This window comes from Anarhichas minor, unplaced genomic scaffold (genome assembly GCF_050575085.1).
Source record: "Anarhichas minor isolate MPS153535 unplaced genomic scaffold, ASM5057508v1 ptg000025l, whole genome shotgun sequence".
NCBI classification, from domain to species: domain Eukaryota; kingdom Metazoa; phylum Chordata; class Actinopteri; order Perciformes; family Anarhichadidae; genus Anarhichas; species Anarhichas minor.
The window spans coordinates 4,057,432-4,084,995 of NW_027466471.1; the positions used below are offsets into that span (position 1 = coordinate 4,057,432).

General features: G+C 41.3%; 1 protein-coding gene across 4 annotated transcripts; it reads left to right on the plus strand.

The window, feature by feature from the left end:
* The first annotated feature begins 2,995 nt into the window (after positions 1-2,995).
* Positions 2,996-26,844, plus strand: zfr (zinc finger RNA binding protein). Of its 4 annotated transcripts, none has more exons than XM_076098941.1 (20): positions 2,996-3,264; positions 4,006-4,089; positions 9,141-9,420; positions 11,851-11,989; positions 12,101-12,313; positions 12,859-13,136; positions 13,390-13,599; positions 14,216-14,510; positions 15,672-15,853; positions 15,942-16,061; positions 17,073-17,218; positions 17,530-17,695; positions 18,189-18,397; positions 18,599-18,749; positions 19,384-19,525; positions 21,537-21,634; positions 22,541-22,636; positions 23,586-23,697; positions 25,409-25,506; positions 25,754-26,844. In XM_076098941.1, exons 2-20 carry the CDS (start codon positions 4,037-4,039, stop codon positions 25,928-25,930), a joined length of 3,165 nt encoding a protein of 1,054 aa, XP_075955056.1. In that variant the 5' UTR covers positions 2,996-3,264; positions 4,006-4,036; the 3' UTR covers positions 25,931-26,844. The 4 variants fall into 4 exon arrangements, 3 of the variants coding, with proteins under 3 accessions (XP_075955056.1, XP_075955057.1, XP_075955055.1); XM_076098940.1 differs by lacking the exon at positions 2,996-3,264 and adding an exon at positions 3,298-3,831 and having other exon boundaries at positions 4,008-4,089; XR_012956089.1 differs by lacking the exons at positions 2,996-3,264; positions 21,537-21,634; positions 25,409-25,506; positions 25,754-26,844 and adding an exon at positions 3,297-3,831 and having other exon boundaries at positions 4,008-4,089; positions 23,586-23,628.
* Positions 26,845-27,564: the final 720 nt, after the last annotated feature.

The window sequence follows — 27,564 nt, forward strand, 5'->3', positions numbered from 1 at the left end:
AGACCCGCCAGCTGCCTTTCGGGGGAAACATCTGGTCCAAAGAAGTCAGTCCACCTGGACTCCTTCATCCCTTGACTCAGGTTTGGTAGACTGCTTTTATTACCCGGAGCCTGATTCTTGCATGGCTCCGGTCAAAAAAAGCGTCTTTTCCTCACCACTTCTCTTCGACCTCCATGGAAGACGTCACGAGGTCAACGAGAGACGTGAAGCAGAATTCATAAGGATTTAGGAAATTATTAAAGGAATTTTAAACAGGAAACTAGGCCACCAGTCACCAAGGTTAATGTGATCAATATTAAGTTAATTGTTTGAGTTATGGAGAAGAGGTATATGTGTGTATTTCTCCATAATCATTTTCAGACGTGCAATATTTATTAATGTTCAAAATTCATGTTGTTCATAGAGAACTGGTTGATTGACAGTTTACTATATTTAATGTTATTTTCACTTGTTATTCTTTTTTTTCTTATTTATTCCATGTTCTGAGTAAATAAATACAAATACAATAAACAAAATGGTTGTCACTGTCTGTTCATATTTATTCACATGATTTAACTCATGCGCTGAAATCAAGACAGAAACAAATTCAAGACGAATTTATCAAATGTATAAAAAAATCAAAATGGTGATACTTTTCAGAATCAAAAAACACAGGACATGATGTTTGTCTGTCCTTTGTGCCAAGGTGGTGAGCACTTCCAGGAAATTAATCTTGTTTTGAGTGGTTGACGATACAAGTGGGGGTTTTCCAGCTTGTGTGGGGTGTATCTTGGTTTGGTTTAGGTTGTAGAATTTTGGGACAGTTGGGCCCAGAACACATCATCAGTAATGTTCCCTTGTGTCATTGAGTGTTTCGGCCTTTCAATACTATACACCCTCCCCAAGGGCGGCCAGCTGCAGGATGATCAGCCCTCAGCTTGTGTGCCGTGCCCAACTGTCTCAAACTTGACAACATTGAGAATGGTAGACGCTTGAATGGTTAACAGGTGGGGATTCTCAAGTGGGTTACGCTGACCTATTTGGAGCCCAGCATGGGTCATTCCGCTTGATCCAAATCCACTGGCTGCTTCTTTCAGCCGCCTCTGAGACTGCCTTGATGGTCTGCCGCAGAGCCTGACTGTGGCTTCCCAGCTCTTTCAGCAGTCTGATGGTCGAAGAAGCCACAAATCCTCTGCATCCCACTTCCACTGGACAGTTTTTTGTGTTCCAGCCACGCTGCTTTGCTTCTGCTGCAAGCTCTGCATAGCGTAGCTTCTTACATTCATAGGCCTCTTCAAACGCGTTCTCCCATGGGACTGTGAGCTCTATGATGTACACAGTCTTCAGTGAAGGGGACCAGAGTACCAGGTCTGGCCTGAGGTTGGTGGCAGCAATCTCTGGAGGAAAGATCAATTGCTGGCCGATGTCGACCAGCATCTTCCAGTCACGGGCCATGATTAATTGTCCCGTTTCTCGCTTGGTGGAAGGATGTTTGGGGGCTTTTTGTCCTTCTCAAGGGGAGTGGTATGTTTGCAATTTTTTTTGGGGCCCATTTGGGGCCGCGGATATCCATTGTTTCAGACAGTTCATAGATTGGTTCAATCAGAAAGAGTGTGATTTTGCTCTGTAGTTTTGCTTGCATTCAGTATATGATAGCACAAGAGACAGAATTTGAGGGTCATAGTGAAATTTGACAACACAAATATAGAATATCCGCATCACTCCCAAATCCTAATTCTTAAAGGGAATTCTCCATCCACATGATGGAGAATGAACCTGACAGTGTCAACTTTATATCGTTAAGTATGATGATGGCTATTGGATTGTAATTTGAAGGGGGAGAAAACATACAAACCAGAACGCACGCACATATGTAGCATGTTAGAGTTATAAATAACTTGTCCATGTGAGAAACAATAGTTTAATTTAATGACATCACCAAAATAAAAATATATATTTTTTTCTTCTTTTTTTTATTTTTTATGCCAAATTATTTGGGGGGGCTGAAGAACATTTGAGGGGGGCTTCAGCCACCCTAAAATAGGCCTAACGACGCCCCTGGTTGATATTATGTTGAACAGGCAAACTTTATTAAAATATATTAACATTTGTGTAACTTGGAACTGATTTAAACATAATAACAGTAACAAAACCTTAGTTTAAATACAAAACAGTATTCTGCACCAAATAAATAATAATAATAATAAATAAATGAATAAAAAACGTTCTGCTAAAATGCCAATATACAGTAACAGTATATTCTATATCCAAAATATATATAAAAAACTTTTCCCAGTTGTGCAGCCAAAAAAAGGCAAACAAAATAAAAAATAAATCTATTCTGCAGCACTTAATAGGCTACAACTAAAGTGCTTTCCTCCTTTATGCAATTATTAGTAGTGCTGGGCAACGATTACAATTTTTAATTGTGATTAATCGCATGGATTTTTTGCGATTAATCGCGATTAATCTCATTGTTATGGCAAAGTTCAATAATGAATTCAAAAGTAGTGTATTGCGCACTTTTATTTTAAAAGTACTGCTATATGAACAAAAGGGCAATAACATTTGGTTTGTAAACACTTTAAACAAATAAGGTTCTTTTTAACAGCAGTATTCCCTTTACACAGCAGCAGTTCTATCTCTTCACTATCTGTGCTCAGTGTGTGACTGTATGTGAAACGTTCCACTGCTGTGCAACAGGAATAAAATGTTTCAGCACGTTTCAGCAAAAATGTCTGTCTTCATGACAGTCAGAGCATGTGAATGCAGCTCTACTGTTCATCAATATAATGCTGTAACTCCACGGTGATGATGGTTATCCAGCGATCAAAGAATAAAGACACTTTACGCACAATTTAGGTGTATTTTCCCTTTAACTCACGAGATGCAGGCAGCATGTTTTATACTTAATGTGAATATAATTCATACTTTGTTGGCATCTTATTCTGAAAACCGGATGTTCGTCTGAAGAAACCGGATGTTGTCTCACGTTAATCTTTCCGCTAACTTTCACGGTCCTTCGCTCGCTCCCGATCTGTGCCGTTTGAATGTGTTTACCGTGAATTTCAGCATATAGGTGCACTAAAGTGTAAGTGTCTGCTGAGTTGACCACGGAGTGTCTGAGGCAATTAAAATTAACAAAATATTGGTGGGGACAATTGTGTCTTTCCCAAACTTTGGTCGTGACTAGTCCCTATGGACCCTATGCAAACCTACGCCCTTGGATCCTGGTGCACGGAAACACCACCGCTTTCAACCAAGGACCCACAACATCGACACAAAAGGAAAGTTCTTTGTAGTAACTTTAATCTTCACTATATCTTATGATTGTGTCTACTCTGTAGTCTCAAAAAAAAGTTTTATAAGAACCTTGTGGACAACGTTGTCATGATTTGGATTTGTATGTTCATAATTTTGTTGATTTAGTTATTTATGTATTCATTTATTTATTCAGTTTCCATTATTGTGCTATTTACGTATTTCATTTGCACACTTTCATGTTTATATCGTTTTTGTATATGTACTATTGTTTTTTTTTCTAGTATTTGTATTTAGGCTGTAATAAAGTTAGTGAACAGTAAACAAACAAACAAAAAGAAAGGCATCCGTGTGACTGTTACAACGCACCGGAAACTGTGCTGAAAATGTGCGCGCTCACGCGAACGATATGCAGATCCCAGCGGGCGGGCAGAACTCGCCATAACACCGCTTTCTTTAACTCCGCGCAGGCGCTATAACGGCATTTCCGGGTACGACACGTAATATAAATACGCTGGTCTCCTACTCGGCTGTCGATAGATTATACAAAACCAATGATTCCCATATGTCCAGTAGTGTCCTTCACCTATGGTAAGTATCTTTTAAAATGTGGATATTAGTGTACAAGCTAAACAAATTTGGGTAGCTCTAGAAATGTAGAAGCAATGTTAAGATAGCGATATTAATGAATAACGTTAGTCCTTGGGGCGCTCGAGCCTGCTGCTAACTGTTAGCTTAGCGTCACCCTGTATGTCTGTCCTCCGCAGTGCCCAGCCGGCTTGGTGAAGATGCCAAAATGGCTACCGGCAATTACTTTGGATTCACCCATGGCGCTGCCGCCCAGTACAGGTAAGGGGGACCTCAAACCACGGGCCATTCGTATGAAAAATGATGTTTCCTAGCTCAAAAGTTAGCCGAATTGGTATGTTGTGCAGTCACGTACAAGCGCTGTGGTTCCCATTGCTACCATTGTTCACGCTGGGGGAGGGGGTGGTTATCACTGCAGCAGTTGGATGCGAACGGGATTTCACACCGTACGTTGCACTGTGCAACGTAAGGCGCAAGGGGGCCCGCTACGACGCCCTTTGCGGAGAGAAAATACTACACAGCCGCAGTAATACATCCACGAGTTTATGTATCAGACGCCACAGCACAATATAGCGGTCTGCAGTATTGAGGAATGCACATTTCAGGTAACCTGCTGAAGTGTGGCAGTGATATGTCAAAGTAGTCCACTATCTGGAATGTGCACACTGGCACTTCTCTGGTCGGTGTGTTTACATGCATTACATTGGGGGGGGGGGTTTAGCAAAGTGAAGTTTTTTTGACAGAAGACTCCCGCAGTGTGCGTCTGTTGTTATGGTGTTATTGGAGCCTAAACAGATGGAGCCTGCTGTGTGTGTTCTGACTGAAAACTACCCTGCACTTTTATGAAGAATCAGGGGCCAATTTATACTACTGTACGAAAGAAGTGGTTCATATTGACATGTGTTTTGACAACGGCACATGGAAACCATACTGCTTTAAATTATGTTTTTATATTTAGTTTTTGCTCCCACGTCCTATTTTACACCACCGGAATTCCAGCTGAAAGAAGAATACATCTAAACAACACATTAACTTAACGGAATACACCCCTGTATTTATTGTCCGCTCTATATGAAGCAGTGATGTAATAGATCTGTTAATTTACCCATTCACACAGTCGGTGATTTCTTGCCTGCTGTTCTTCCCTCATTTGGCACTTTAAACTGTTACTTTCTGCCTGAATTATTTGTTTAACCTCTACTTATTTGTCCAATATTCTACTTGTCTCTTTATTTGTAAAATGCGCCGCTCTGCTGACAGCAGACTTGTCCATGCTTGTGATTTGTCACATGAGGCAAACAACGCCCCTTTTATGTTGATAACCAGCTTCTTGTGACCGCTTAGCGGGATCACGGTTGTTGGGGTTAGTTAAGCCAGATGACCTAACGATACCCTGGGTGTGTTGAACTTGCTTTGTGAAACAGGCCTCTTAAGGCGGGATGAAAAGCCATCGGTCGTATAAAGTTGCAAGAGCAATAATAATTTAAAGATGGCGATTACGGCACATGCTTTAAGACGGTCTCTCCTGGAAGACATTCATATTGTTGCTTTCTGTTAAGTGATAGTTTTGTAAAGAATGAAAAAGACATTCCTCGAGAGAAGCTCATACTCTTTGTTTTCTAACCTCCAAAGGCTTTGCTAATCTCTATGTATTCGTTTTTTATCCTTCAAAGAGTTACGGCCTGTGACATCAGCAGCCTATTTGGGGCAGCTGGGTAATCATTTAATACGTAACCTTGCAGACACCGCCTCCCACACACAAACTGGTAGTTTTAAAAGAAGAACGTGAGGTGGAAATGTGCACCACTCATGCAGGTTGTTTGCCAACTTAACTGATTCACCAACACTCTTGTTCCTCTTATCTTTATCAGCGTGAATGTTGTCTCATTATACTTTATAATACTAAGTACCGTATTTTCCGCACTATAAAGCGCACCGGATTATAAGGCGCACCTTCAATGAATGGCCTATTTTAGAACTGTTTTTATATATAGGGTGCACCGGATTATAAGGCGCATAGAATAGAATAGCGTCGTAAGCGTGTCTCTTGAAAGGTGCCATTTTGGGGTCTTTATACACACAAGTGGTGTTGGACTAGGAGTAAGCACAGTACCGGTGTTTACCGCGGTGCGGCTTTGTAGTTTACCAGTCGTACTGAAACATTTTGACAGACCGCCGTGTACAACCAGTATGGATCAACCAATTAACCAATTGATCCATATATAAGGCGCTCCGGATTACAAGGCGCACTGTCGTTATTTGAGAAAATTAAAGGCTTTTAAGTGCGCCTTATAGTGCGGAAAATACGGTATACTTATTAAATAGTTCCTTTTTTTCATAGTTAGATTTTACAACGGCACTGAATGGGAGAAATCTTCAAATTCTCTTAACTACTATGAAGATCTACCTCTGCATACTTTCAGCTGCAGACTTGATTTAGACAAATAACAAAAGTGCAATAGTTCATAGACTTGTGACCCGTTTAAATGATAATTAACATATAGTTTTTTGTCATATTCTAAGTTTATAACATTACATTGCTTGTATCACATGGCCTAAGATGTCCCCCACTGACCCCTTCTAATTTTTCAAAAATCACACAAGTCAGAAAAATATGCTGTGTGATATCTTTCAGCTTTTCCTCATCCAGCCCCCCCCCCCCCCCCCCTTTTTCTTTTGTGAAAATATGTTAAACAATACACTCAACCCGTCTCATATCAAAACAAAGTATTCCTTCCTTCCCCTTTTCCGGCACCTAATGTCAACATCTCACTCTGGCAGTATCAGAGTTTAGCTTTCACTTTTTTTTCAAGCTTCTTTAGCTAATGCAGTTCATCTAATTTGTTTTGCAATAGTCTGTTGCCTTCTACCTACTCTTCCCCCATCTTTCTCCGACACTCACACTCGCATTGAGCGAAGCAGCGCTGTGTCCTCGTCTCTGTAATTATCTCAGTCCTTAGTCCAAAAGCCAAAACGTCATTGAAAAAAAGATACAGATGTAATGTGTTTACGTCTCTACATGTTTTGATCCAATAAAATATTTATCTTCAATCCATATTTGTTGTTGTTAAGCCTTTCCAAAGATGTTAAAAACCGTTTACTCTCCTGCATGCACCAGTATTAACGGGACGGTCTAGCAGCAGTCTAACAGCACCTTAAATGTAATTTATTTAATCACAATAACACAATCAGACATATGCTAGCATGTTGCTTTTATTTGAAACGCTACAACAATGACAACACAATAGAGAAAGCAAGAGAAAAAGGGAGACTTAATATAGCGCAAAATTCACAACAGGCATTGATTGCATCATTGAATATTGTTCAGTTATCGGTGACATGTGAGGACCAATATTGTGTTGAACAATAGTCTCGTAGTGGGCTCTATAAATGGCCAAGTCCGTGCGTAATGTCCTCTGCTCTGGTGCTGTTGGTAAAACTCGCCGATGCAGCACATTCTGTGAAATTGCACTTCCTTGCCTTCTCACTGGCAGGTCTGATGAGTGGACAAGTATCTGTAAACAAACTGGTGTTTGAGGGTGTTTCTGGCTTATTATGCCAACTATGCATCCAGCACAGTGTCGGAAATACACGAGGGCAAAGGGCAAAACTGCCCCTAAGAAATATCATTTTGCCCCTGATATCACTAGGAGAGGGGCAAAAAATGCCCCCGAACTTTCTAAACAAATAAAAAAATGGAGCGCTTCTTAATCAGACCTGTGACTGCGAGACTGCGGTCAACTCAGCAGACACTTACATTTTAGTGCACCTATATCCTGAAATTCACGGTAAACTCATTAAAACGGCGCAGATCGGGAGCGAGCGAAGGACGTTGAAAGTTAACGGAAAGATTAACGTGAGACAACATCCGGTTTCTTCAGACAAACATCCGGTTTTCAGAATAAGATGCCAACAAAGTATACATATTGCATAATGGAAATTAGATTAAATGAATTATATTCACATTAAGTATAAAACATGCTACCTGCATCTCGTGAGTTAAAGGTAAAATACACCTAAATTGTGCGTAAAGTGTCTTTATTCTTTGATTTGAGGGTTGCTGGAAATGAATAATAGCTGACTGACAGTCAATTAAGATATTTTACTAAGTAAAAACTCTGAACTGAATTTGTACCTTCAAATGGCACATTTTTTAAGGTGCTATAAAAATGTTTTTCTCAAAAATTCCACACAAATGACTAATGCATAAGTTCAGAACAAAAATGGGTAATATCACAATATTTGAGGTGCTACAAAAATATCTTTCTCAATAATTCCATACAATGACTGATGTATATGTAATCAAGGCATCGTTGACTTAATAATTGTGAATAGTTGTTTAAAACATTTAATAATAACAATAAATAACTACAAAGAAATAAGAATAAAATTGAATAGGATTGTCTGATTTATGTTTGTTTTTTGTTTGAATCTGTAGACTACTGCCTAATCTTATTATTGCCATTTGATGACAATTGCTCATATATTGTAAGCCTAAATAAGTATATTTATTATTTTGAACAAAGGTTAAATGTTATTTCACAAGTTTCAAAAAGTGCCCCCAATTTTTTGAAAATGTCCCTGGATTTCAGTCAGTGGGGGCAAAAATTGCCCCCAAAAAAATATGTAAATTTCCTGCCCTGATCCAGCATATTTCTTTGTCTTTTTGCATATGCAGTTTTAGTCATGAATCTACAGTTTTATGCATCTTGCCAAAATCCTCTATCCCAACATAGGTCAATTCATATCTACAGATAACTATAAAAATGATAATAAAGCATGTTTTTTGGTAATTCAGGAAATAAAGAGTTTACTCGGTAAAGCCTATTTTTCTATACTTCACTGTGTGAATCGCAAAGTACAGGATTTTAAATTTTATTAAGAACAGATTTTTTGAGATAAAATTTAGTTAGAATCTGCTTATCAATTTAGAAAACGTGATTGTATATTACATTATGTTACATTTTTAATGACAATATGATTCCATTGAAAAATGATAAATTCATATTGAATGATCCCCCAGACCTATTATCAGCTTTGAGTAATTTGGCAATTGTTTGCACAGCAGCAGTCCCCCCTACAGTATTGAGACATTGCAAAGCCTCTCGTTGGTGCTCTTTATCACCAAATAAAAGCACAGGACACCCTGATCATGTATGACCCCTACCACCAGTGAGGAGGTCACGCTGTTAGCGTGTGAAATTCAACACTAAACTATCATTTTAAAACCACTGCTACAATGTGAGTGACACCAGCAAAGTTGCGACTGGCCGGCTAACCTGTGACAATTCTGCTTTGTGTTGCCCTACCAGCCAGCAGCCAGCCGGCGGAGTGGCATACACTCACCCCACCACGGTGGCCAGCTACACGGTGCATCAAGCACCTGTGGCGGCACACACCGTGGCGGCAGCCTACGCTCCCACTGCAGCCTCAGTTGCAGTAGCTAGGCCTGCGCCCGTCTCAGTAGCGGCCGCTACTGCTGCGGCTTATGGGGCATACCAGCCCACCCACACTGCGGCTGACTACGGCTACCCTCAGCGCCAGCCAGAGGTCCCTCCGCCACCACCACCGGTCACCTCACAGAACTACCAGGTACGCCATACGTTTCTCCCTTTCAAGGCTGCTACAGAGTACCAAGAATCAACTGCCAGCGTTTCTCAGATTGGAGTGAGACGAGGAGAAAATGTGATGTCGTGATCTTCGCAATAGAACATCTTTGATGTGTCGAGTCTGGCCAATCAGCGTTCGGATGTCTACACCGTCTTTCCCTCCGTTAAAGTTTAAGTTACGTTATGTTCCGTTACCGTTCAGACTTGCTGGGTTAAGTTAACGTCCACTGCATGCAAATCTTTATCGACTGTTAACATTCGTAATTATCGCGATGTAGGAGGAAAAAACGTAACGTGATGAAACATGCAGCCCCCCCGTGTTCCGGTTCAGTTCACGCGGTCACTCATTAACATTAAACCGGAAAACAGGCGCATCTGGTTGCAGGTTGTTGTTTTTTTAACTCAAAGTAGAATGAGGATGATTTCGTGGTCAGAATAACTTTCATGACCACGAAACATGAGGCCCAGATACTGATGAGATGATGAGGTCAAAGAGCTTCAGGAAGAGGAGGCTGTTTGTGTAGCGCAGCTTGACGCAGGGCTGAGCTGTGAGTGGAGCTGGGCCTGGATAAAGGTGGAGGTCTAAACAGACATGAGTACAGCTTTCTGCTGTCTCAGTATTTTAAATACATTGATAAGGCAGGGTATGCTGAATGCAGCCTCTGCTCCAAGAAGATGAACTACAGTAACAAGGGCTCACATGCCCTCTCATCACACTGCCAGACACTGTTCACTGTGATGACCACAGCCAGTGTACTAACAGTCCCAACAGCCCCACGTTGCTCCCAATAACCCTGAAGTAATGAGAGGGTTAAGGTGCCTGTACCTTCATTTCAGCAGGTTGCTAATGCAGAGGTGTGTATAGATCACAGCTATTATTTTACTCTTGATAAATTACATTAGCCAGAGTAGATTATAATTTTCATTTAAATAATTGAACTGGATTGAATGCATATTAATTGCAAATAGAAGATAGGCCACAATTCTAAGAGCTTTACAGTAGAAGTTAATATGAAGCCATACAGTAACAGGGTTCAATGAAAACTAATCACTTTATTTGTACAGGTGATGGTTCTCGCTACTCTTGCTATCTTTGTTTTTATTTGACTAAAACTTTTGAAAATGAGACCTCGGTCTCAATGGATTTTGTCTAAATAAAGGTTAATATTAATAATAGAGCTGAAATACTGATTAATAACTGAATAATTAATTAGTAATAAGTTTTGCTTAAAGTAAATGTCTTATCAATTCATCTTCTTCTCAGAGTACACCAGAATGCTACATTTTAAAGCTCATATTTAAATTAAAATAAAATTGTTGGCGTAAACCACCCCCCCCCCCCAACAGTGTTTCGGGCTTGTCACCTTTTTCACCTCTCATGAGTTTGCAGGTATGAGTAATATCAGTTAGTAATGTGTCTTGGAGCACAGATTTAGGCACGTACAAATGACAAGGTAGTACAAAATGTAAACTGTTTCACTTTGACCTCTTTACTTAAGATTTTATTAAAGTTTTTCTTTTTACAAAATGTACCAAAACACGGGCAACGAGGAAGATCTTGGGTAGATAAGCTTGTTTACAAGATATGTAGCTAAGACTGAACTATAGAGGGAACCATAAAGAGGTAAAACAATGCACATGATTCTTGATTAATTAATTAATTACATTTAATTAATGTCATTAATCATTTTATTTCCTGTTTTTACTGTCCATTTTTTTTTTGTGATCAACTTTTTGAGTTTGTCACATAAACATTGTTGTCCACAAGGTACCACAAACAGGGATTTATGCACATAAAACCAGCATTTGCCACAAACTATATACACATCACTATTGCCTTGCAAAGAAAAGGAAAAAATAATAAAAAAATAAATTCAAGCAAAAAGGCAGACAAAACTAAATAAAAACTTAAAACAAATAAAATACAAAAAAAAAAAAAAGATCAACCAAAGATAATGTGTATGTGTAGGTCTTCTTACTTTTTATCAAAGTGACCTATTATATTTGAATAAGAAAACGTGGGTTCGAAAGAGAACCGATGAGGATGTGACAAGCCTCCACAGTGGATTCCTGCACTTTATGAATTACAGCTAATGATCTTTCTATAAGAACAATATCCCTAAAAGGATTCAGCCATTCCCTTATTGATATACTGATATTTACTGTCCAATTTTCAATCAATTAATTGAGTGTTCTATAGCCTTTCACATAACCGCCAGATGACCTGCTGTCAATGCTCCTTGTTTTTCTCACTAAATGTAACTTCCCTGCAAACGAATATGTTTGGTAAAAAGTGTCCGGATGGTGTGGAAACCCCCCGTACTCAAAAGTTCACATGATAAGTCTTCGACATGTGGACAGGGTGAGCCAGGAATTGAACCTCCAACACTGACCCTCTGTTTTTCCTTCGCAGGACACCTACTCCTATGTTCGGTCCACAGCTCCTGCTGTGACTTATGACAGTAAGCAGTACTACCAACAGGCCACTGCTACAGCAGCAGTTGCTGCCGCACAGCCGCAACCCAGCGTGGCAGATTCCTACTACCAGACGGGTATGCTGAATGCACATTCCATTCACTTGTACCCCTGTGAAACAACAGATGCGCATATATCAACTTCTGCTTCTCGCCATTAGCATGTATGTCCTCTTTTGTGTTTTCCAGCCCCGAAACCAGGATATAGCCAGGGGGTAACGTCATACACCCAGAGCCAGCAGAGTCGACAGGTGACCGTGATAAAGCCAGCTGCTCCCAGTCAAGCCTCATCCACTTTCTCCATCTACCCAGTGACTTCCACTGTGCAGCCTGTGGCTGCTGCCGCAGTCCCGTCTTACTCACAAAGCCCAACCTACAGCACAAATGCTGTCACTTACTCTGGTAAGCTGCCATTGTTTTTAAAGTATAGTTAGTACGTTGAAATTAGTACGTTGAAATTGTTAGTACGATTCGCTATATACACAAGGCATCACCCGTAACAGTTTATAAAAGACTGAGCACAGTAGTACTTGAGCTAAATGCTAACATGCTCAAAGTGACAATTTTAACACGCTGATGTTAAGCAGGTGTCATATTTACCGCCATCATCGTCATGCTCTTAGATTGGCACCTTAGCATGCTTACATTTGCTTATTGGCACTAAATACAATGTATACACAGGATTTACACAATGTCCAGTCATGACATGTTTTTTTTTAAGTCATGGAAATTCGTTGCCCAAAATGTATATAACTATGTGAGCAGCATGTCCTTCGGGATAACCGCGTCGTTCGATCCTCGAAATGAAATATCTCAACTATGTAATGGATTGCTTTGAAATTTGGTACAGCCATTCATTTTCTCCACCGGATGAATTGTAAAACCGGTGATCCCCCGGACTCCTCATCTTTGTCCTAATACTTTGGTCTCGGTTTATTCTTTTCCAGGAACATCGTACTCTGGCTACGAGGCAGCAGTTTACTCTGCAGCCTCCAGCTACTACCACCAGCAGCAGCAGCAGCAGCAGCAGCAGCAGCAGCAGCAGCATCAGCAGCAGCAACAGAAGCAGGCGGTGGCAGCTGTAGCAGCGACTGCGGCATGGACGGGGAACACGTTCACCAAGAAACCACCTTTTCAGAGCAAGCAGCTTCGGCCCAAGCAGCCGCCTAAACCCCCTCAGATCCACTATTGCGACGTCTGTAAGATCAGCTGTGCCGGCCCGCAGGTGAGTTCACCATCATTGTGTGCATCCTATTTGATTTGAATGTGATATTGAAGTAATGGATGCTTTGAAGTTTGAGAGGAATTGTGCCATCAGCATGTCCATGTAGACGGACTTTAAAGAACTAACATACAAACCTCAATGTTTTTAGGTTTCTTGTCTTAAAATCACCAACATGTCATTAGTGTCCCAAACAAATACTTGACTACCAGTGCGACCAATGATTCCGTCTTTCTCCAAACATTGAATACATTAGACTTACAAGGAACACCTTGAAGGCCAGAAGCACAAGAAGAAGGAAGCGGCGCTGAAGGTTTCCCAGAGCACCAGCAGCAGCATCAGCGGTAGTGGTGGAGGGGCGTTGGCCCGCAATGCTCAGAACCAGCTCCGCTGTGAGCTTTGCGATGTTTCCTGCACTGGCGCCGATGCCTACGCTGCTCATATCCGCGGAGCCAAACACCAGAAGGTAAGGATGCGGGAGGGACATTGCATATCTAGCACAAATCAGTCGCAAGCTGAAGGTGGTATTGGCTCTTGTTAGAGGATGCAGCTCCATGGGGGAAAGGGGAGGGGGGTAGAGTGGAATGTGTAGACATGATACAAAAACTTTCTTTTTGTTTTTTCAATGAAGTGTATTGCAGACTGGATTCTCTAGGAACAGTGAAAACGAAGTGACTGTGTGTTCATATGAGAACTGGACCAACGCGGATTAAATGCGCATCGTTTGTGATGTTTACCACAACTTCAACCGTATCTGCTGCCTTGCGTTCAACACAGTTCCGGAGGTTTTTACTCGTGACGTGTAACAATTCAGATAGTATTGTGGGCCGGACATCAAGAGAGACTACAGACAGAGAAAGGCAGCTGCATCATTTTAGATTATTATTATTATTATTATTATTATTATTATAGATTAATATTCAGCATTATAACGGTTATCGGTCGACCCACAGTACAAAACATGAACTCATACATAAAATAAGTGTTTGGGAATCCTTAGTCTACTGTGTTGTCAGTATGTTAACTGGAAACCTCAGACCTTCTGAAAACGCTCTTTCTGTTCTGTGAACTCTCTTCTGCAGGTTGTGAAGCTTCACACCAAGCTCGGTAAGCCCATTCCCTCTACCGAGCCCAGCATGGTCACTCAGACGTCGTCCTCCACCACAGCTGCTCCCAGCAAGACCACCACAGCGACCCTGAGCAGCACCAGTGGCTCTCTGTGTGCGGCTGCCTCCTCCAGCACCGCATACCTGAAACCCGTTAACATGGTCAGCAGTGGTATGCCGGGTGTCAAGAACCCGTTGACCAACAGCCTCTCTGCTGCCAACTCAGCCTCAGCCGGGAAGAAAGTCAACGCCCCCAAGATCAATTTTGTTGGTGAGTAAACACACGTTGAGGATGCAGCGCTTAGCTTCTTACTGTCCCACTTGGTTCTTTAAAGAAACGCTTGAAATAATTTTATCCAGTCGTTTTGCAAAAGTGTAATCCTGCTTTGTTATTGTTCAGGATCATTCTTGCACCTTTTTATATAGATGTGGACATATTCTTCCATTTTGTCAGCAGATCCTTTTTTAAATATCACACAGAAACAGCCAGAACTACTCGGTACTTTGCTGTGCAGTACTCATTGCACAGTTACAAGTGTCATGGTTGCTCACTGTGCAGTGCAAGTATCTTCACCCTTATCAAAAAAATATTTTCTTTTTCTTTCTTTTCTTTTTTTACCTCAATCAATAGCACATAATGGGCATCACTTTGTTCTGCTCCTCCTGATGTTGTTCACTATATCATTATGTCATGCCACACAGACAAAATCCAGGGTCAGAGAGAATTTATTGCATTTATAAAAGATATCAGTAACGGTGATTTTAATTGAATTTTTAAATACTTATATGATCCTTTTTTATTTATACATCCATGAAAGGACACTTGGTTTGCAGCAAGAGTATACGTGCTATCAGCTATCTAATGTGACTATCTTGCTGCTTTTATTGTGTCACGATTAGATTGAGTGCGCTGCATCTTTTTGCTCTCCCCTTGCCAAAGGTTGTCTTAATGTGTCAGCAGCAGTAGTTAATCTAAGTATGCTTTGAAAATGAACAAAAATGCAAATTTAATGAATGTTTAAGAGGAAATGGGAGAAAACATAAAGTTTATAGATCATAATCTAGTTTGATGATTTGAATGTCGATGTGTTTTGCTGTTCTGTAAATTAAGCTGGAATGTGATCATTTAAACTATCTACTTACTCATCCTATAATGACATTTATTTAAAGCCCTTTAGTCTAGTTATTATTCTAATTGAGACATGTAATCAATTCTAAATATTGAGTTATGAGCCGTTTTTAAGATGACGACAACCAGCAAGCAAGATAACCTAGTAATATAGCAATCATATTAATGACCACAGAGAGAAATATTTCTCCTCACAGAACCAACTTTATCACGTTGTGTTTTTATGTGGATTTATGTACACCAAGGTTTAGCAGCAGCACTGTTAATGGTCGATGATTAAACAATGTAATTTCTCGAATGCAGGTGGAAACAAATTGCAGACCACAGTGAAGATGGACGATTCCAAAGTGGAGGCTTCTAAGCCGGCGACGCCCTCTTCGGGTACTAATGACGCCAAAAGCGACATTTCAGATTCTCTGTCCACGTCGGCCTTGGCTGTGCTGCAGAGCGACGTCCAGCCTGTTGGTCACGACTACGTCGAGGAGGTGAGTTGTGACGGACCAATGCATACACTGAAACTGAGCAGAAAGGCATTACAATCTTCAGCGCAATAACGTGGAACTCCTTTTCCAGGTCCGAAATGACGAAGGCAAAGTCATCCGCTTCCATTGCAAGCTGTGTGAATGTAGCTTCAACGATCCAAATGCAAAGGAAATGCATCTCAAAGGTCGAAGGCATCGCCTACAATACAAGGTCTGTAAGCTGACGGGTCTTACGCCGCTACACAGAATTGTAATACACGCTGGTACATTCATCAGGAGTCTGTGAGCAGGGAAATAAGTTCTGAGAGTAATGCACACTCAGTCCTGTATTACAAATCTCGGTCAAGGGATTCATCTTCATCTTCATCTTCATAAACATAGAGCGGCTGTCTCCTCCGTGGTGCATGTGAGAAAAGCTGATGATTATGCAGCCGGTCCAGTGGAGTATCTCCTCAGATAATAATTCAATGCAGGCACTTCCATGTTATTTATCTTATTCTCTTAAGTTCTCTTAATGCTTTGCTCGGAGGTACGAGTTCTTAAGTGTCTAGGGATGACTGAGATAAATGTTAAATTTTTTCAGACCATTTACTTGCATGCTTACCGATACGAGTACTTAATAATACCATTACTGTTCTAACAATAACTTTGTTGCTGACATTTTTAACATTCAACATTGTTTTCCTAGTACCAACCGAGCATAATTCTTTGCAGTAGGGATGTTAATAATTAACTGTTAAACAGAAAAATAAAAAACAGAGCAAGCGACTTGTCACATGAAAGAGAATACTGCTGGTCCACTTTAAAGGTCAGCTCACCTTAAGTGTGCCGGAGCAGCCGTATTTGTTGCTGACTTCGGGCCTAACCCCCTTTACTTTAATCAGCTGGCTGACGCAGGACACGGGAAAGTAGTTTGGGTCTCCTCACGGGCCTCAAGGAGTCGAAGCCTTCACTTACCGATAAATAAACTGTACACACTGCAGTGCTACAGTCACGGCTGTAACATTACTGCTGACTTCAGGCAGGCACTTCGCTGACAACCTCACAGCTGAACTCATTAAATCGGTGCATCCTCAGTTTAAACAATCGCTTTTCTTCATTTTTATGAATGATTATAGTTGTGAGATCTGGCAGCAATTTTAAAGTATTTCTGAATTGAATTTTGTTATTTCTATATTACGACCACAAAATGTTTTTTTCATATGTTTTTGTTGTTTTGCAGAAAAAGGTGAACCCAGATCTGCAGGTGGAGGTCAAGCCCAGCATCCGAGCCAGAAAGATTCAGGAAGAGAAGATGAGAAAGCAGATGCAGAAGGAGGAGTACTGGAGGAGAAGAGAGGAGGAGGAGCGCTGGAGGATGGAGATGCGGTACGCTTGTAGAAGTTTCTTATTCATGGTTGTTGAGGAAAGATACAGTAGGCAATGATGTACCCGCATCATCTTTGGCTGTTGAAAAGTAGCTGCCTCAGAAGCGGGTATCTGTATGAACACCCAATAAGGGAACATCTTTTGTAAGAAGACTGGCGTTCATCCCTCCAGTAGAGGTCCACAGACTCGGAGAATCTATGCCAAGTAGCATCAAGCTGTTCTCTGTGTTCATAGTGGAACAGCAACTTACTGAGACACTTTTAATGCGTCAACCATCTGTACAGTGACGAGCTGTGGTTCTCTATTTTCAGGCGTTATGAAGAAGACATGTACTGGAGACGTATGGAGGAGGAGCAGCACCACTGGGACGACAGACGGCATATGCCAGATGGAGGGTATCCACAGGGGCCTCCTGGTCCTCCTGGTCTACTTGGAGTTCGGCCTGGCATGCCTGGCCTGCAGCCTCAGGGTCTCGTGGTAAGGCTTTATCATGTTATTATATTATATTATTATTGGGTCTATGCAGTGTGGCTCAATATACTGCCAGGAACCATAATATGGTATTTTTTTAAATAGATGCCAATAAAGTAGAAAACATAGAAGTCAACTAAAAACTGAGATTGAATATTAGAAAGACACATCAGTAAGTAACAAAATGACTAATCAATGAAAATACAATCTTTTATTTCCTAAATGACAAACAAATTATGACATTTTACATTTTTGATGGTTACAGACTTCAGAGCAGTTCAATGATTTTTGGGTGTTACAAAAAAATAGTAAACTTGTAGACCAGCTGTATAATCAAACAAGGGATCTGTATCTGCCAATGTGGATCATCAGCAAAATAAGTGATCAGGGATCTCTAAAAGTTATATTTGCTCCCTTTTTTGTTTCGTTCTGATCTGTGATCCGATCCAAACCGTGGTTTATGATCCGTTGCACCACTACTGTGAACCTTTTCTGTCAGCCTCCACGCCGGCCCGATTCTTCGGACGACCGCTATGTCATGACCAAGCATGCAGCCATCTACCCCTCAGAAGACGAGCTCCAGTCCATCCAGAAAATCGTGTCGATCACAGAGCGCGCCCTCAAACTGGTCTCAGACATCATTACAGACCAGGACAAGGACAAGGACGAGGACAAGGACAAGGAGGAGAAAGAACCCTCTAAAGACAGGTGTGACGTCTGGGCCGCTTATACGTTTCAGAAGGTCTTCTGAATGCAATACTGTTTGGTTGATCGGTTAGCTCATTTCACTTGATCTGTGTCTGATCAAGTTGTAGTATACATTGTTTATTTGGACAACGTTCTGTATATGGATGTATTTCACTCCTCAGAACGTTGATATGTTGATTGTTGCTTTGTGTGAACGTCCAGACCCCTGAAGGGAGTGATGAGGGTTGGAGTCCTGGCCAAAGGCTTGCTGCTTCGCGGGGACAAGAATGTCAACCTGGTCCTGCTCTGCTCCGAGAAGCCCACCAACAGCCTCCTCGCCCGCATTGTGGAGCACCTCCCCAAACAACTAACAGTACTATCTTTACAAATATCGCAACTCTTGTCGAATTCTTTCAGTGGCCACTTTAATGGGCACCGGCCTCGTGTATTCTGAGAAGATGACAATTAAACAATAGTCAATTCTTTCCAATTTCTATTCAACTTTGTAGTGATGCAATTTTAAAAGGAATGCAGATTAAATATATTTGTTCCAATATGATAACTGTGTTACAATTCCATAATGGAGCGTATACAGGCAGAGCGTAGCATAGCATCAGGAGATGGTATGGTGAATGGTGGCTTGTTAGAGGACCGAATCAAGCTGAATGGTTAATACACAGTCACTGGCTGCTCATTTAAATGCAAATTTGTTTACACAACTAAAAATAAGAAAAATAGATTACGTAGTAAAACCTGCATCCTTACCACACTACTTGGTCGCTGAAACCACGCATCTTGGCCATTTTGTTAGTTTTATTCACAACGCAAGCGTCCTTTTATGTTCAGAAGAAACACCCGTCCTCATTCACTAACAACTGTGCCTCTGAAAGTGGCCACTGCGGAGATTAGATGACATGAAGTTAGGCACGCTCCTCTCTGTGACTTTGAGATATGACAGTCGACTGAAATAACGTCGTCCCATTGTGTGTCTGCGCCGTTTCTTCCAGGTGGCGACGCCGGAAAAGTACGAGGTCAGTGGATCCACCCAGGAAGCGGCGATCATCCTGACATCCTGCACTGAGCCGAAGATGCGAGTGACGATCACACTGACTTCGCCCGTCATCAGGGAGGAAAGCGGCCAGGATGGAGGTTGGGAACCCCCCCCCCCCCCCCCCGCCAATCACAGCCCTCCCCATTGCACCTCCTCTCTTGTCTCTCTGCTATCTCTCTCTATGAAATCAGTCTCGGTATGTTTGTCGACGCCCTGAAGAGCGCTGTCCTGCTGGCACTCCACAAAGCATTCCAATCCGATCACCCTGGCACTCTTGCTCTTCGTGTATGATTCATTTGGATTTTAGAAATCAGAAATGAACGACAGGGCAACCAAGGAAGCGCAAGCGCGTCACATTTGCTATCGTTAGATGTGGTCTCGTTCCTTCAGGGTCCGTTGTGCTCAGTTTCTGGCCTGCACAAATTTCATTTTTAACTCCACCTTTCTTTCAACAACTAAACCATTGAGTAGAATTTTCTTTTTCTTTTTTGAGATAATCTTTTTTTACTGGCCACGGTGGGGGCCCATGTTATTTCTCTCAATTACAGCCCTCACTAATGATGTGGGGCAGATCATTTTTAGTGTAAAATGAAAAGAAGAGGCAAGTGCCAGCAGTATTGCTCTTAGGCTTTTTTTGCTCTTACCTCTCAAATGCTCTCTTTATCCTTTTTAAACTAAGCATGACCAGTGTTTGCATTGTGTTAAGTCTAGTTAATCCCAGGTGAGATTCTCTTTTGTTTCCTGTGTTCCAGGGGATTCTGTTTCCATTTTACCGTTCGCCATAACCAATGGGAGACGTGCATTACAGTATCGTTTCTCCAAATTTCCTTTTGAGATGAGACAAAAGACAATTCCTGCAGAAGCTGACTAGACAACAGCAGGCCCTTATGTTCCTCAAGTTTAATTTGGAATTGATTATTTGACTTCATGCAACCCTTTTTTATCTCAAATCCAGATTTGGCAGAGGAAATTGGATGTTACATTCCCACAGGAAACAAATCTTCCTTTTGTGTACCGGTGAACAACCGTTCGCCATGCTGAGGTCCCCTGTTCTGAAGTGCTCCCCTGAGTTGATTGACACCTTCCTTCACACACATAGGACTCAAAAAATGACAAGCCTCTGACAAGCTTTTGTCCTTTTGATTTCAATGGAAAGATCAGAAAAAAAATTATTTAAAGAAGGAGCATTTTCTCTTTTAGAATGAATTGACCATGGAAAGATGAAGATGAACCAAATGATTCTTTGGGGAGTATCGTTAAAAGTTCAGGTACAGAAGGTTACGACAGAGGAATCTTTGGATGGACCTGAGTTCAGCCTCTTGGTATACAATGATTGTTGGGGTCTTATTCCTACCTACTGATGTTAGGTATGCATGCAGTGAAATCCTAACCCCTTTTGTTTGCTGGTAGTTCTCATGTTTGTTTTTTTCTCTTCTTCAGCACCCATTGCTTCCTCCTCTTTGTATCCATAGTAATATTTACAAGTCCAGCACAAAGACTCCTTAATTTCCTTGGAACAAAAACAAATATTTCGAGTCTATTGTCTGAGGTTTATTAGTCGGGCCCAACCGCTTCCGGAAGGATTTTTGACCAAGGTTTTCTCACATCCCAAAAACTTTGCCACACATACTATTGCCATGCCACTTTTAAAAAAATCAGGATTAGCCATTTGCCCTCTTTATTTCTGCGCCAAGTTCATACTAATAGCCATAGAATCCCTTCTCTGTCCCAGTGCTTACCAAGGTAATGGTAAGCTTTAAGATCACCTGATAGAATAGTATTGGCTTCAAAACATTTGTGAGCCTCATTTAGCTAGATTGGTGCTTTCCAACCACATCTATTTGTCAGTGTTGAGCGAGTAAATCCTTACCCCTATGAGGACTTAACATGCCGTACACAGTCAAAGTGGATATAGATGAACAATGTGTTGGTTAGTCAGCTTTTCAATGTCTTAAATCGGAACATAGGCAACCAATTGTAATGGTTGTCATGGAGAGAGACATTGGTATGTGTGGCAATGTGTTTGTTCTTTGCCAGCCTCGCTGACCTGGTCAAACACCCATTCCTCATCACCACGAAATTCTTTTGACACTTCAAATCCATTTTTAGATGTAACCTCGGGTATGGTGAAAGACCCAGCGGACGTCTTGGACAGGCAAAAATGCCTTGACGCTCTGGCTGCTCTGCGCCACGCTAAGTGGTTCCAGGTTCGGAACATCATTTTACTTTCTTATTGTAGCCTTATGAGATGCATTATTTACTTGTTTAGTCATTTATTTGTGTTTCACACATTTGGGTTTTTTGATTTCATAGCAATGAGGAAAACTATTACTATTTGAAGTAAGAAAAAAACATATTCAAGGATGCCACATATTACAACACAGATCTGGTTAATGTCCACATGTATCGATTGTGAAGCTTAAGTTCATTTGAAACTCGCATGAAAAAAAAAAAAAAAAAACATACTCTAGCAAATACCTGGCATCCTTGTATTCTCTTCCCAATTTTCTAAGTACTGCATTATAGTTCCATGTGATTCCATAAGGCTGCACAATAACTTGCACAAAGTTGTGCCATCAAGATGTGCTTTCATGTTACACGTTTGTATTGTTTTTATTCTCTCTTTATATATATTTATATATATTTAGTAGAATAGGGATTGAGAGACAAAGGAACATCTGAGTAGTTTCCTGTGATTTTGCTCGCCGAGCAAAAGCACAGGCAAAGTAAAGCAGATCTCCTCTGCTCTCTCAGTCCCTATACTCTGCTCACAGGTGGACTCTTGTACTTTTTTTTTTTTTTTTTTAAGTACCTGTTTGTGAGATACCTGGACAAACCCAGGGGTCAGGGTTTAGAAGATGACAAGTTCTCATTTCTTGTGCATCTTGCAAACTTTGAACTCTCTTTTACTAACTGTGAGGTACAAGACTACTGGGAATGGCAGCTGATTGCAAGCTCTTTAATGGCTCATACATACACTCCTCAAAACCATACTCCAGCTTCCATTTATGCACAGTAGTGTTTGGACCTCTGTGAGAGAACTCATTCACTTGTTTGGTCCATCTCTTGTCCCTCCTTGTCACTTGTAAAAACTAACTTTATTGCATCAAAAGGCTAGAGCCAACGGCCTTCAGTCCTGCGTGATCATCATCCGGATCCTGCGAGACCTCTGCCAGCGAGTCCCCACGTGGTCGCCCTTCCCGGGATGGGTAAGTGTATTTAGAACGCGCCTCTAAGGCTGCATTCATGGCTGAATTGGGCGTTGGGGTCGTTTAACGCAGGGCGGTGTGGGAGTGTTGACTCGGTGACCCGCACAGCGATCAGCTTCTTTTGTTCCGTCATGGCTGTGTTGTACAGTTCTGGATCACAGCAGCGTGACGTCGGGTTTGTTTCCCACCACTGCAGGTCAAACGCACCACCCACATTCAAACGAATTGGGAGGACTGGCGTTTTCTCTGCGGCGCCTCATTCGGTGTGAATGCAGCCGTGGTGCTGTGTGACTGACTAGAGTTCATGAGAGTAAATGTTTCATCTTTGGTCACCAAAGCTCAATCTAGAGGCACGGTTTTAAAAGAAACAAAAACAACCAAAGACGGCCCGCTGAGAAGACAGTATCGGGAATGTAGACAACCTGAACTTAAACAGACCTCATATGTTAAAGGTGCTGAAAGAACTTTCATTTGTAGATCAGCTCCCAAGTTTGGTTATTGATGGGAAAAGGCATTTCAAATGGCTTTGAGCTTTGAGTTGGGTAGATATCAATGCAGCAGCACAGTACTAGAGGAGGAGTTACCGTGATGGGGAAGTCTGGAGTACGACGCTTGCTTCACCTTTTCAAATGCTGCACTAATGTTGATCTGTTTGGGAGAAACTAAACTGAGTACAGAGCACAACTGTGTGCTTTTTGAGCTTTCCCAGAAAATCTTCTTCTGGGAAGGCCTTTCTGTAAATAAAAAAATATGACTTATCAGAACTGAAAGTAGTTTTTAGCAGAACGATTTGCATGCCTGTGTCCCCATGTCTTATTTTACTGCCCCTTTACACAAAATACCCACAAGTTATTGTTGATTTGCTTTGAAAACTGACTAATGCAAGCAGAGCTTGTGTGTGTGTGTGTGTGTGTGCCAGGCATCTAAGCCATATCCTCTCTGTGTTCAGGCCATGGAGCTGCTGGTAGAGAAGGCCATCAGCAGTGCCTCGGCCCCCCTCAGCCCAGGTGATGCTCTGAGACGTATCTTTGAATGTATCTCCTCTGGGATTTTACTCCCTGGTAAGATGTTGTTTCTTTACTTGACATTGATTATTGTTACACTTATGGCACTCTTTTACCAAACAAATATTGACAAAAGATTGGGTCAGCTGAGAAGAGGGAACGTCCTTCACAATCACACTGTATTAACATGCACTGGTGTAATCTGACTGTTCCTGTCTTTTGGCGTTCACCTGATTTATTTATTTATTTATTTTTTTTAGATTCTGAAAACGTTTTCTCCAAGAAACAGACAGAAATAACAAAAAAATAACTCTGTGACGTACCCTGTCGGGTGAATGTTACCTTACAGACAGAAGGAGTTAGCTTATCTTAGCACAAAGACTGGACACAAGGGGACAAGACTTACTTGGCCTTGTCCAAAAGTAACAACATCCACACGGATGTTGTTACTTTTGGACAAGGCCAAGTAAGTCTTGTCCCTCTAAAGCTCATGAATGAACTAGATATATCTGGCTTGATTTATCCGTTGTTACAGAGAGTTATGTGTTGGACTATAAAGTCTCTGCTGCCCCTAGTAGTTGGCTTTAGAAAGCCATGTTTCCTGCTGGTTTGAACTGAAGTATGCACGGGGCTGTCACAGGCCCTGCATGCTCAGTGCTCGCTCGTTCAAGTTGACTGGCCAGCCAGCGTTTCTCAGATTGGAGTGAAACGAGGAGAAAAGGTGATGTCGTGATCTTCGCAATAAAACATCTTTGATGTGTCAAGTCTAGGCCAATCAGCGTTAAGATGTCTACAGCGTCTTCATTTCCCTCCGTTAAAGTCTAAATTACGTTATGTTCCATTACTGTTCAGACTTGCCGGGTTAAGGATAACTCCCACTGCATGCTGAACTTTGACGACTGTTAACGTTCGCCAGTATCGCGATTTAGGAGGGGAAAAAACGTAACGTGATGAAACATGCGGGGCCCCCCCCCCCCACCGTGTGTTCCACTTCAGTTCACGCGGTCACTCGTTAACGTTAACCCGGAACACCGGCGCATCTGCTTGCAGGTTGTTGGTTTTTTTACTCAAAGTAGAATGAGGATGATTTCATGGTCAGAATAACTTTCATGACCACAAAACATGAGGCCCAGATACTGATGAGATGATCAGGTCAAAGAGCTTCAGGAAGAGTAGGCTGTTTGTGTAGCGCAGCTTGATGCAGGGCTGAGATGTGAGTGGAGCTGGGCCTGGATAAAGGTGGAGGTCTAAACAGACGTGAAGGGAGAGCAGGACAGCTTCCCGCTGTCACAGTATTTTAAATACATTGATAAGGCAGGCTATGCTAAATGCAGCCTCTGCTCCAAGGAGATAAACTACAGCAACAAGGGCTCACATGCCCTCTCATCACACTGCCAGACACTTCACTGTAATGACCACAGCCAGTCTAATTCCAGTCCCAACAGTCTCATGTGCAGTTGTTCCCAAGGGCCCTGAAGTAATGAGAGAGGGTTAAGGTGCCTGTACCTTAATTTCAGCGGGTTGCTAATGCAGAGGTGTGTATAGATTACAGCTATTATTTTACTCTTGATAAACTACCTCAGCCAAAGTAGATTATCATTTTCATTTAAATAATTTAACTGGATTGAATGCATATTAATTGCAAATAGAAGATAGGCCACAATTCTAACAGCTTTACAGTAACAGTATAAGTACAGTTTGCAGGAATGATGACCGTTCATGAGAGGATACAAAAAAGTTTATTTTAATTTTTAATTTCTTTTCACAGGTGGGCCAGGATTGGTAGATCCTTGTGAAAAGCGGCCTGTGGATACCCTCACTTCTATGGGGGAGCAACAGAGAGAGGACATCACCTCCAGTGCCCAAGTACAAGCTCTTCTAAGAGTTCTACATAAACTATCAAGCTCATCTTAGAAAGTTCTGAATAAGAGAAATAACTGTTAGGTCATGTGATGATGAATGATTCCACATGTCCGTTTCAGACAACAGCGGAGGCTTTTTAAGGTTCACATAAAATGAGTTTAGGGAATTTGTGAATCCTCTTTCATAGATCTGATGAGGTTTCCTGCGACTCATTGCTTTTTAAATAAATGTCCCCTCTGTATTTCCACAGTTTGCTCTGAGGCTCCTGGCGTTCCGTCAGATCCACAAGGTTCTGGGCATGGACCCCCTGCCGCAGGTCAACCCCCGCTTCAACGTCCGCAACAGCCGCAAGCGTCGCCGCGACAACAGCGAGGGGACGGACAGCTTCGAGGGCGAAGGCAAGAAGGACAAGAAGGACTACGACTAGAAGGACTTCTAAAGCTTCTGTTATCGTTTACTCTCACACAAAGATGTACTAACACGTTGTATGCGCCGTCTCCTGTGTGCTGGCTAAAGTCCAGTGTGGCTGTTTTTTTTCCTTTATAAGCTACAGATGTGTCGGTGTAACTGCAGCCTCACTCTGCTCTGTAATACACAAACTAAAATGTCAGGTTGTGTACTGTTTTAGTTGTAGATTTCTTAAAGTTTGGCTTCTCTAAATAACAGCGTTTTTTTAGCCCGATGGGCTTCTGGAGCAGAAGTGTCTGATGAGGAGCATCGCACCAGCAGTGCTGAATATGCGCCTTCATTCATCTGTATAGTCACGTTCGGAGGTGGACTGTGTTGTTGTTATTAATGTAAAGCGTACATTTGGCAAACTACATTTTTTTTGTTCTTTTTCAATATGAATAACTGCTTAATGCAAGTGATGTGTGATGCTGTGGTCTCGTTGCGTCTCAATGCTCGGCTACACGTAACCATAAAAAAGACCTGCGGCACAGAGATTCAGAAGAACTTTAACTGTTGATAGATCTTTGTTAGTAGTGACGTTGTCCGCCCTAATGTGGTTTTATGTCCTTTCAGTTTCATCTATATATATATACATATATATATATATATATATATGGAAGTATTTGTATAATCTTTAAATGGATAAAAAAAAAACAGCTTTGGTTTGTGAACATGTTGACTTTGTGCACCGTTTTTGCTTTTAAAATATTTTTCCTTGTTAATAAGAAACTTTAATGGCTTGCTTGCCTTTTAACTTGGTTAGGTGCTAAATTAAGTTCAATACTGGAAATGAGAATAAGAATCCTGACTGGGAGTGGGAGGGCGGTGTGCAGGTCCTGCTTGTGAATGCTTTACCATCCCAGTAGCAGAATAAACACATTTCCAGATTGAGAGCGTGTATTTTGGTTTTCTCTCGTGGTGTACAGAATCGGGCTAGGATTAGCAACACGTCTGTTTTAACAAATTAGTGCTTTTCTTTTCTGTGTTGTAGCTGAACGCTTTGGGTTGTTCTGTTTAACGGCACCGGCCAGTAACAAGAAAATGGAAGATTCTCTCCGAGTAATTAAATGTAGTGACGGCCAGTTCAGGGAGGAAGCGGTGCACCATCTACCATCTGATTGTTGTGTAAACAGCACGTATAGACTGATTTAAATGTTTTAGACTATATGTGTTAACACAACTTTTGCCGTTGCAAATTTGAAACGGTTGTATAACTCTTTACAGACAATAAACAATTGTCATTCAAATATTGTAGTACAGTATGCAATACAAATGTCACAGCATAAAGATGTCATAAAATAGTCACAGCACAGTATGTCTTAAACAATATCAGTAGTAGTGTGCCGTAAAGATGTACAAATACAATCAATATAGTATGCCATAAAATAGTTAACAATGACCATAGTATGTCATAAACAAAGTGATCTAATGTATAAAAAAACAAAATACTATAGTTGATAGTTTAATGACAAAATGTATTGTATACTATGTCATAAACATAAAGTATGGTATGCCATACGAGTAATAAACATGTCATAAATATAGTATAGAATGTCATAAAAGAGTTAGCGTTATGTCATTACAAAAAATCATAGTATAGTGTGCTGTAAG